Here is a 12,347-nt window from a genome sequence, read left to right as displayed (position 1 = left end):
ACACACACACACGGGCAGAGAGGATACGGCAGGGACACACACACACACACACGGGCAGAGAGGATAAGGCAGGGACACACACACACACACACACACACACGGGCAGAGAGGATACGGCAGGACCGGACACACGGGCAGGAGAAGCGGCTCTGCTGGAGATCACATGCGGCTGCGCTTCTGTCAATGAGCACGCTGCCGCTGTATGCAGAAGACAAGCGGTACTCTCACTGCTCACCCTGCCGTTAGCACTTTGAAGTCCAGCAGAGACACACACACACACACACACACACACACACACACACACACACACACACACACACACACACACTCTCTCTCTCTCTCTCTCTCTCTCACTCTGTCCTGCTGGATCTATCGTGCTGGATGCCGGAATGCCTGCTGCTCCTCTCCTCACACTGTTCCTGGGTAAGTTCGTTGTTCGTTCCCGCTGCGGAGTGATCACAGATTTTATGCTAGTAGTGAGGTCCGTGTGTGTGTGTGTGTGTGTGTGTGTGTGTGTGTGTGTGTGTTCAGTTGTAGTATTGTTGGCAAATGATAACATTTGGAAAATAAGTGTAGTAGCCCGTCTGACAGTTTCTGGAAGCAGGGGAATGTGTAAAAAGGATGTACATCTACTCTAACGTTGCATTATGCTACTGGCATGTTTATACTGTACATCCCTGCTGTTAATGACAGCACTGAGGTCATTGTAAAAGTGTTGAGGAACTGTGTCCAATGGCAGTGTTGAAGGAATATGAAAATAACCTAACCCAGGGGTCGGCAACCTTTACCACTCAAAGAGCCATTTGGACCCGTTTCTCACAATAAAGAAAACACTGGGAGCCACAAAACCCTTTTGAGATTTAAAAAGAAATAATACTGCATTTGCAATTGGCCTTTATGCTATGCATAAACAAACTATAATGTGTGGCATTCATGAGATGAATGAACTACTGCAGAGACAACGAAATTAATTTCTGCATGCAACAAAAACATTTTGAACTCAGAAAAAAAGACGTTGGGTTGAAGGTTACTTTCAAGTCTATTTTAGTCCTTCTTGTATTTATGAAAAAACGCCGAACTTAAATTATCCACCGGCAGCAAACCAAAAATGCCGTCCTCTCTCTGTGTGCCGTCATCCTTTTTCTGGCGCGTGCAGTCAGCTGTCAACCTGAATAATAAAAGGACTATTTCACTGAACAATGAAAAAATATGAAGATATGCAAAATAATTGGCAATTAAAATATTTATCATACTTGGTTAATGTGATTTCTGCTCCTGAAACTCTGTGCACAGTGTCTGCACATCAGGGCTGTATGCCGTCACCTTCATCTTTACGCAGGATCGTAAGCTGTCATCTGTGAGGCGTGCGCGATGTTTGCTTTTAATAAAGTTCATGTTGGAGAACACCTGCTCACATACATATGTGGATCCAAAGTTCGACAGGACTCCAAGTGCATACTTTTTCATGTTCACATAAACGTCGGGGATAGCATTCCAAGTTTCGAACACAAGTTTGTCCGGTTTGGGGAGGTTTTCAATATCACGCCATTTGTGATTCTGAGCAAGAACGGCCTTCTGACGGGCAACATCTTCAAGGTCTGCTGTCAAGCGTTTAAACTTGGACACCCATATGTCTTTGTCAGCTATGTCGGCCAGTTCCATCTCAAGATCAGGTTGACTCACACCTGCCAATGCAGTCGTATTCAGCAGGGATGGATCGAGGCTCAGGGGAGCGACTGGGAAGGATAACGTGGTTTTTTCCTCTCTGAACTCACAGAATCGTTTCCCAAACGATGTTTGCATTGCGATGATTGCAGAATGTAAATAGTCCGAATTTATCATGTGAGCTTCTTTGAACTCTCTCAAATTGGGGAAGTGTGACAGTGTACCTTTCTGTAAATCTCTTGCAAGCACTGTCAACTTGCGCTCGAATGCCAAAACCTCCTCCAACACGTGCAGGGCTGTGCGTCCTTTCCCCTGAAGAGCTGTGTTCAGCGTGTTCAAATGCGCTGTCATGTCTACCATGAAGTGTAGCTTTTCCAGCCACTCTGGCTGTTCCAGCTCAGGAAATGTGAGCCCTTTGCTTCCCAGGAAAGTTTTCACTTCTTCCAGACATGCAGCAAAACGTTTCAGCACCTCCCCTCTGGACAACCACCGGACTTTGTTGTGCAGCAGGAGATCAGAATATGTGCTTTCCAGCTCGTCCAGTAACGAACGGAACTGACGGTGATTTAAAGCTTTTGCCATTATTTTATTGACAATCTGGATGACAAGATTCATTACTTCTGTGCATTCCGGAGGAAATGTTTGAGCACATAGTGCCTCTTGGTGCAGGATGCAGTGAAAGGTCAGCAGCTTTCTGTCCAGCGACTTCTGCAGTAAAGCTACAAAGCCCTTATGCGCTCCTGTCATACTTGGTGCCCCATCAGTAGCCACTGACACCAGGTGGGTGGTGTTTATTCCTTTGGCTCTTAAACAATTCAAGACAGCCTCACAGATGTCCTCCCCCCGTGTTTGGCCTTTTAGCGGTATCAATTCAATCATTTCTTCCTGTGGCCCAGCCGAGTTTACATACCGGCAGAACAGCGCTATTTGTTCAATATCACCTTTGTCTTTAGATTCATCGCAGGCAATTGAGTAGGCCACAGCTGAATTGATGTCTTTAATTTGCTGTCTGGTGATGTCTTCTGCCATTTTTATGGTTCTGTCTTTGACAGTCTTTGCAGAGAGGGGCATATCCCTGATTTTCTGCACAATTTCACTCTTGTTTTTAAAGTCCGTGAATAGATGTCCTGAAATCTTAATGAAAGATTCTTTTACATATTCTCCATCTGTGAACGGCTTCCCATGCCTGACTATTTCCTGAGCGGCTACAAAACTTGCATATGTAGTTGAATTTGCAGACTTCATCCACTTCTTGAAGTGATTTTTGCTCAGATCAACCTTCCGCATCAGTTCCGAAACAGCTTTTTTTCTCTCATCTCCATCCGGATATTTTTGAGCAAAGGCTGCGTGTTTATTCTGGAAATGTCTTGCGACATTTGACTTTTTGTTGTTTGCTAGTTTTTCATTACATATTAAGCATACTGGTAAACCAGTCTCGTCAGCAGAGAAAGCATATGAATCTGCCCACGTAGCATTAAACGTTCTGTTTTCTTCAGACACTTTTCTTTTCTTAGAATTATCCATTATCCATAGTTGGCTCATAGACATATATATCTATGAGTTGGCCTACCTGGGTTTAGAAAAGTTCAAGAAATCGCGCGCTGGCGGGTGTCGCACATTGGAGGTTGTGACGCATATTAAGAGCGACAAAGAATTTTAACACTTTTTTTGTGATACAAATTACAATAATAATACATTATTTAGATGTTACAAGATCACCATAATCTTAAAATTTAGAATTACATTTTAAAAACAAACTATGTAAAAAAAAAAACTCATTTTTAAAAGCCACAGGGAGCCGCATCAGAGGGATGAAAGAGCCGCATGCGGCTCCGGAGCCGCGGGTTGCCGACCCCTGACCTAACCTAACCATGAACTAATCAAAGGTCACTGTGTTTTATCATAGAAACATGATACTGATGTAATTGTTGTGAGGGGCTGTGTGCAAAGGCCCCACAGTCACTTTACATGGGTCCCCTACTAGGGCTGGGCGATAGGGAGAAAATCATAGGGAGGCGATATTCTAGGGTTGACAATTGGTGCATTAACAAAATATCTTCACACTTAGATTTTAGATAAATAATCTTCAGTAATGTGGACATCATGTCTAAGTGGGTAAAAGGCAAATAATCAAACAGCTAGAACAGTCTGGTAAGTTCAGAAAAGTACATCACTTTACTGTAATGCAGCCTTTAAAACCAGGAAAAGAAAAACACTTATGTCATATTACGATATTACAATATCCAAAATCTAAGACGATATCTAGTCTCACATCACAATATCGATATAATATCAATATATTGCCCAGCCCTAGTCCCTACAGATGATTGTATTATAGATGGTGGATTCTGTATTTCATTATTGAAAAGGATCAGCTGTTGTCTGGGATTTTTAGCTGATGACAGCTAACTCATGGTAAAACCTCCATTTTGGAAATGGAAGATGTCTAGAAGATTCAAGTCTAGCCTCCGGTAGTTTTGAAGGTGCTGGTTTTTTTGAAGGTGCTGGTTTTTGAGCATTTCTTTCTGCTGTCAAAGTCAGTTTTTCCACGACTCACCAAATGACATATATTGCCTGCAGTCTCATATGTCAGTACATCACATACATACATACAATCAGTATTTTTAGTTTGGTGCAAAGGAAACAGAAATGTCTTTAAATATCAAGGGATATTTTTCTTACAGCTCTATAAAGTTTACCACACTTCGTCGTGTGTGTGTGTGTGTGTGTGTGTGTGTGTGTGTGTGTGTGACATTACATTACCATTAGTCCAGTTGTCCATGGGGTGATGGAAGCTTTCATTAGTTGCATTATGGGAGCGGGGTGCGACAGGCCGTGGTAAAGCAGCATATTCTACCTCATGGCGCTGCCGCCTTCGCTCTGCAGCTGAAAACTCTCTTTGCCGCGGATGAAATGCAGCTGAATAAATTTGATGGAACCACAATGAGACTTGAGTTCCTAATGGAAACAGTTGTCTTTTCTACTAAACACTAGGGCTGTCCTCGACTAAAGAAATCCTGAGTCGACTAACACTTATAGGATTTTGTCGACTAATTGATTAGTTGATTTAATTGACAGAGCTGTGAGCTTTGAGAGGTGGTTAAGACTAGAAAAGCACAATATAAATGTAGTTAATTAACCATCTGTAAAACTGAGTTTCTCCACAATTAATCCTGCAAAAGCACCACTTTAAATCTTGTGTTTACCATAAATGTGCTCAGAAGTTTCTTGGAAATGAGTAATTAAGCATGAATAAGCATAAAAAATGACTAATGGACTAAAGGAATCTTAGTCGACTAAGACCAAAACAACTGATTAGTCGACTAATCGACTAAGAGGTGGCAGCCCTACTAAACACACACACACACACACACACACACACACACACACACACACACACACACACACACACACACACACACACACACACACGTATTAAGTGACAGCATGTTTAGGCTGACTGCTAAGTGAAGTTCACACCAAGCCATGCTATGCTGAAAGCTATAATCATCCACCTGCCTGTTTCTGTCACCTGGAAGTGAAGGTAATACAGGTCCTCGGCTCAGCCTTTTTACAGGAGAATTTTTTTGATCCATCAGTCACGCTGACAACAACTAAACTAGCCTGATCCAAGGGAACTGTGGGCGAATGAATGACTACAGCGGGATTTAAGTGCCAATGGGAAGATGAGGAAACGTGTCCAAATTCCCTCCAACTCCTCTCTCTGATCTGTCTCCTTAAGCCAGCTGCTTTTGGCTTCACACCTTAATGGCACTCAGTTTACAGAACAGAGAAATATCACAGATCTCCTCACAGATCAGCCCGTGTCACCTGGTGTGCAGTGCACCGAGCTGAACACACAACCAGTTCAGCTGGATCCGTCCCAGGTCTCTATATATAGAGGAGCTGAGCAGCGGCAGGCCTGTGGAGATGACACAGGAGTCCAGTGCCAGAGGAGAGGTTAGACATCCTGGAGGGCTCTGGCTGCCTCTGCTGTGTGTGTGTGTGTGTGTGTGTGTGTGTGTGTGTGTGTGTGTGTGTCTTCTAGGTGACTTTGACACTCAGGTAGGTAGGTAGTTGTTCTGTGGGATGAGGGACCAGAGTGTCTCTGTCTCTCTGATGCACATGCCATCTCTGCTTTGGATCAGTCTATTCACCTTGGGTCTCACTGCGTGCTGGCCTGTCTCACTCATTCAGAGCAGAGCACACTCACATGAATATATACATGTTAAAGGGTTGTTTCACCCAAATTACAAAAAACATTTCTCACTTAGGGTCCATTCACACTAAAAAAAGCAATCCGGTGATTCTCCGCAGTGTGAGCCGTGGCCGTGGGAGTGTCATTGAAATGACGTCCTATTGTGTTCTTTAACCCCCCAATGTAGCACAAGTTAGTAGACTATATATTTTGATTGTTTTTTGTCAGATGGTTTCTAGATCTGGGTGTTTCCAAGTGCACTTGAAGGCAACTTCATTTCCTGGAGAAAGAGAGAAAGATAAGAGGTGGAGGGACTGAGGAAAGCTGTTCTCCAAACTCCTGGGGAGTTCAGAGCTTGTGTTTGGTTTTTTAAAACATTCTTGTGTTACACCGCCTCAAAACACACCGACAAGTCTGATCTCCGGATACATGACTGACAACATCTGGTATGAGCTCACTGAGAGCACCATATAATAACTGTGACCAGAGCACACCTTGGTGAGTCCATAAATAATGATAAACTGGAATCATTCTTTAAAGCAGTGCTTCCCAAACTTTTTGGTCCGATGTCCCCCCACAGGTCTGTCAGATGAACTCACGTACCCTGTCATCAATTCCCAAAGGATGCTCAAAATGTAAAACACTTCATTATATAAGGTGGATATAGGCCTGTCACGATAACAAATTTTGCTGGACGATAAATTGTCCCAGAAATTATTGCGATAAACGATAATATTGTCATCGAGAGACCATTTGCATCTAATATAATGATAATGTCATAATAATAATAATAATACTACAGGTACACCTTTTCAAAGATCAATACACTTTTATTTCTAAAGAATATTTAACACTGGAACTGGAAGACATTTTAAATATCCACAATATGTCTTTGATCTCCTTTGGTATGTCGTCTTTCACGCTGATGTACAGTTGTGGAATTGCCATTTGTGACACGTAAGTTCTCAGACTAGAGACTCTGTACTACATTTTACAATTATTTAACACTAAATATTACATTTAAATAATATATAATTAATAAATAAAATCTATATGTATGGCTATCTGCCACGTGGCGAGTAAATGTACCAAAATAGTTCTGTTTTTCAGTCTTCATTTTGGCGAAGGTGCGGCTTCTGCTCCTCTGCAGGTCGGAGCTTTGTGGGTGCGGGCCGACACACACACACACACACACACACACACACACACACACACACACACACACACACACACACACACACACACACACACACGCCAACTCTGACATACTTTCCACACTCCGTGTCCGCGGACAGCTGTAGGCTTGTACCGTTAATGTTCTGTGCATTGTCGGACACATGCAGCCACTTTCCTGAAACCGCTTGCGAGACTGACGAGTCCACAGCGGCGTGTATGTCCGAGCCTAGTACCCTATATGTATCTAGTACCCTATATGTATCTAGTACCCTATATGTATCTAGTACCCTATATGTATCTAGTACCCTATATGTATCTAGTACCCTATATGTATCTAGTACCCTATATGTATCTAGTACCCTATATGTATCTAGTACCCTATGTGTATCTAGTACCCTATGTGTATCTAGTACCCTATATGTATCTAGTACCCTATATGTATCTAGTACCCTATATGTATCTAGTACCCTATATGTATCTAGTACCCTATATGTATCTAGTACCCTATATGTATCTAGTACCCTATATGTATCTAGTACCCTATGTGTATCTAGTACCCTATGTGTATCTAGTACCCTATATGTATCTAGTACCCTATATGTATCTAGTACCCTATGTGTATCTAGTACCCTATGTGTATCTAGTACCCTATATGTATCTAGTACCCTATATGTATCTAGTACCCTATGTGTATCTAGTACCCTATATGTATCTAGTACCCTATGTGTATCTAGTACCCTATATGTATCTAGTACCCTATATGTATCTAGTACCCTATATGTATCTAGTACCCTATATGTATCTAGTACCCTATGTGTATGTCCGAGCCCGTCTCCACAGTCTCCACCGGCAGGTTGTCAGCTGTGTGGTTTGGAATGAAAGGGAGAAAACGGGACGCCGAGTAACACGGTGGATGTCGCTCATATACTTTTTTTTTTTTTTTTTTTTTTTTTGACGGCGCCTTAACTGCAAAGTGCTGCAGGAAACCCTGCTCCAACTCTCTCTCTCTCTCCGCCTGGAGTAGTCTACCGCCCACACAAAGACCATGCGACTGACAAGAGGGTTCACTCCTCGTTACGCTAAGGAACCGAGAGTGGTCCTTCCTACAGCTGACTACCTGTTTAAACTTCTGAACACCCTTGCTAACTAGTTTTCAAGCACTCTTACATAACTGCAATACGTAGTGTCCAGGTGAACACGATGGGAGTTGCTGCTCTACTGCTGCCTCCATCGCCTCGTTAGTTTGTGTTGTGTGACGTGCATGTGTGTGCATGAGTGTGTGTGTATGTGTGTGTGTAAAGGCTGAGTTTGAATTAGCTGAGTGCAGCAGCAGGGGGAACTTTCTCTTACTGAGCGCCTATTCTTCCAGCTGACAAAAATCACTGTGACACCGTTGTCTCTCTTCCCCTCACCTCCACCCCTCTTTCCCTCCCTGCCCACACTCCGTCTATCCATACAACCCAAACCATCTCTCTTTATCACTCAAAGCAGAACTTTGGGGAGCAGCTTTGCAGTCCATAGAAGCCAGTGGCTGTTTCTAAAAGCAACTTCAGGCCTTGTTGTTAATGCTAAAGATGAAACATTTCTGCCCTATGTTTACTTACGTGACAAGTATTTTCTTCTAAATGTCAGAACTAACCAGCGGTGTAGTCTACGTGATGTGCAGGTATATGCCGAATACCCACTAGAAAAGGTCAAGGCTTTCCGTATACCCACTAAGAAAAGCATGAGGATAACGTTACATTAGGACAATAGTTTTCATTCGTAAATTGCAAACACAAATGCTTGGCGTTCATTCTCAGTGCAAATTTGAAATGAACTAATGTGAATCACCAAAAGAGATTTAAAATGAAAGCGAATTTAAACTACACTCAGTGTTTTGGTAAGCCTGCCCCTGAAGCTCTACGCCCGCTTCGGGTGACACTGTAGCAGACGGTAACATTACAGAAACTACAGAAAATGAGCCTGAATTTGAACGTTGCAAAAAACGTATGGGGTTGTCTCTCTGGGACGCGTCGCTCTGGGACAGGCGAGTATAAAGTTGGGAGTGAAAAATCACAGTATATGCACTACAAACACTAGACTACAGCACTGGAACTTACCATGGACCTTTCCCTATTTGCGTTCTTGTTTGTTCTTGTTCTTGTGTCCCTTCTGTGGCCAAAGTTAAAAGCCGCTGATACGACGGAGCTGTGACGGAGGTCTGTAGCGCCTTAAACAACTAGCAATCACCAGTCTGTAGCACGGAGCTCCTCTTTGACGTTTGTTTTTACCGCTAGTTACTATGAAGGAGCTTGCTACAGGTATGCTATATTCAAAAGACCATGGGATGTTAATGTACTCAGCAACAGGTGAAAATAGGGGCAAGGTTGCGCAATAACGTTAAAATTATTTGAACTTTTAGCGAGGAACGAGAAGTGAATTAGCTACCTGTATGTGTGAAAACAGCTTTTGTTGTTGCTGTTGTTGAATATGTAGCCACGTGTGTTTGTGTGTGTGAGTATGAGTCAAAAAAAATAAAGTTACAACTTGTTTTGAGCAATTTCTTTGTCATCTGCAGATTGATTTTAAGTAGGGGGAGAAAAAATCGATTTAAATTTTAAATCTGATTTATTTATTTTTTAATCAGGGTTTGTTTTTTTAGGCCATATCGCCCAGCCCTACAAATGTTTAGACTTTGAATATAGGCAGTTTTGAGAGAATCAATGGCGAATTGACAGTTTGCTCGAAATTTGCTTTGGTGTTTAGAAGTTGCACAAACGGATGCCACACTGAACCAGTGAGTGCCTGTCAGGGCTGCAAACGCTATTTAGCCGGCTGGCCAGTCCTCCTCTCGGCCAGTCCCGCTCATAGACCCTGCTGACAGAGACGTCGTTAGGCCTATTTTAGGGGTGCTAAAGCTACCCTAAAACGTTCCTAAGCCCCCCTAAATAATAATAACAACAATAATATATATATATATTTTTTTTTTACAGTGCACTTTATCACTAACTACGGTGAATCAATCTTCCTTCACCATTCATCTGTGTGTGTTGGTGTACACACAGGTGTGTCTGTTTTAATTCTATTTTACAACTGTCAACTGGTCGAAATGGCAGTGTTAGAGTCTCAACGAGCGCCCACGTGCACGGTAACGGTATGTGGATGAGCGAGGTAGAGTTAGCTTCTGAAGAGAGCCAAGCGGCATTAGAACAAAGCAGAGAATCAAAGATTCTGCAACTGTATCAAACATCTAATTATCACTAACCGTATGCCCATTCGTATTTAGACGCAACAAATGATATATCCAGCTACAAAATAGCCAAAAAGTCGGACGTTAGACAGACGTACAAAGAGTCGTTGTGCTATCAAGATGATGCACCGTCTCGTTGAACTGGCAGCTTTCAGAGCGTTGCAGACTGGAGCGTTGCAAGCATAGACTGTATATTAATACACAGTCTATGGTTGCAAGTAACTGGAGGATTCATCTCGTCTCGTTGCTACTCTTTGGGCTGAACTCGCTACTGCATGCCCACACACAACCGCCCCATGAATGGTGAAGGAAGATTGATTACACGTAGTGGGTGATACAGAGTGAAATTGTAAGTTGTTTTTAATGACCTGCTTACCTTTAGCTACGTTTTCTTCAGGTAAAGGAAAGGAGATATTTTGGTTTGCTATAGAAAACTATAGTCTAGCTAGAGTGAACGAGCGAAATACAAGAAATAGTTAACCTAGCAAGCTATCCACAGCTCTTTATTCATTGCCAATAATATAGTATTAAATATATAGTATTCTAAAACAATATCAGTCCCCATAGAATGTTGTTGTCACTGAAAACTAAATGTCTTAAGGTCCCTGTTAATGCTATTGTACCGGTGTATCCTTCAATTCATCGAGCAGGTGAGATGTATATTGGAAGATATTTCAGCAGAGAGAAAGAGAAGCAGGAGATTGGCAGAGCAGTTGATTCTGATTGAGGTCAGTAGTGGTCTATAGCTCTAAGGAAATGTGGAGTCTTTTGTTTTCTTCTAACATAAGCATTTGTTGGCAGGTCTAGGCACTAAGGCATAGACTATTTCTTTATATTTATTATATATGCTAGCTATATTCTGACCAACTTAACTTTATGTATTCATTGACTTTGATAAATTAAATAAAGATGTAGATGTTTCCTAAATGTAGGCCTTAAAATTCTTGTTCTTGGGTTATACTGTATGCAAGCCAAACTACACAGCGAAATGACACTCTGATTGAACCAATCCACAGCGCAGTTACAGTAATTAGTGTAATTAAAAGCATTCTTTAAACAACTTCTCATGTAGAGAGAGGAATTATATACAGTATGCTATTACTTTATCATACATTTACATGAGCAGACAGATAGCATTTAAGTCATTGCCTACAGAAGAACTCATCAGGAGCAAAGTCTGGCCTAAATAAATTCCCCCATGATGTGTCTACAAGCTAACATTACAGTAACGTTTGTTGAACAGAGTAGAAATGGAAGAAGAGGATATGTCTGTCACTTTTTACTTGTTAACATCTTGGTTTCTTGACTGGTTTTTGACAGTGTAGCTCTAATACAGTAACAAAAGATGTGAGTGCAAAGATTTTGCAAACGCAAGTTACAAATACCCTGGGGGCTAAGCCCCCCGTCTTTAAATCGTAGTGACATCCCTGCCTGCTGATAACCGACTCGTGGACAAGAGGCTTCTATTTCCTCGTTGACAAACCATTGTTCACAAAATACAACACAAGTGTCAACAATAAGATTAACGAGAACCTGTGGTTATCTGCTTTTTGAGAGATAAAAAAATCCACAAGCGGCTGAGCTCTCATGTCGGATAGTCAGTTTAGAGAGCAGCTAACTTTACAGAGAGTGGCTAACGTTACGGAGAGTGGCTAACGTTACGGAGAGTGGCTAACGTTACGGAGAGTGGCTAACGTTACGGAGAGTGGCTAACGTTACGGAGAGTGGCTAACGTTATAGAGAGTGGCTAACGTTACGGAGAGTAGCTAACTTTACAGAGAGTGGCTAACATTACAGAGCAGCGGCTAACGTTGCAGAGCAGTGGATAACGTTACAGAGCAGCGGCTAACGTTGCAGAGAGTGGCTAACATTACAAAGCAGTGGCTAACGTTAAAGAGCAGCGTCCAACATTACAGAGCAGCGGCAATGTTACAGAGAGCGGCTAAAGTTACAGAGCAGCGGCCAACGTTACAGAGAGTGGCTAACATTATAGAGAGTGGCTAACGTTACAGAGAGTGGCTAACTTTACGGAGAGTGGCTAATGTTACGGAGAGTGGCTAATGTTACGGAGAGTGG

General features: G+C 42.3%; 1 protein-coding gene across 1 annotated transcript in view; it reads left to right on the top strand.

The window, feature by feature from the left end:
• The first annotated feature begins 299 nt into the window (after window positions 1–299).
• The window catches only part of LOC114566913 (CXADR-like membrane protein), a 134,332-nt gene continuing 122,284 nt past the window's right edge, over window positions 300–12,347 (top strand). Inside the window, exon 1 of the mRNA XM_028595763.1 lies at window positions 300–423. Coding sequence (XP_028451564.1) covers window positions 390–423 — 34 coding nt within the window. The 5' untranslated portion in view covers window positions 300–389. The remainder of the gene's footprint in view (window positions 424–12,347) is intronic.

This window comes from Perca flavescens, chromosome 13 (assembly GCF_004354835.1).
Source record: "Perca flavescens isolate YP-PL-M2 chromosome 13, PFLA_1.0, whole genome shotgun sequence".
Lineage (NCBI taxonomy): Eukaryota > Metazoa > Chordata > Actinopteri > Perciformes > Percidae > Perca > Perca flavescens.
Note: the sequence above shows the minus strand (reverse complement) of the source record. Positions and strands in the feature narration are given on the sequence as shown.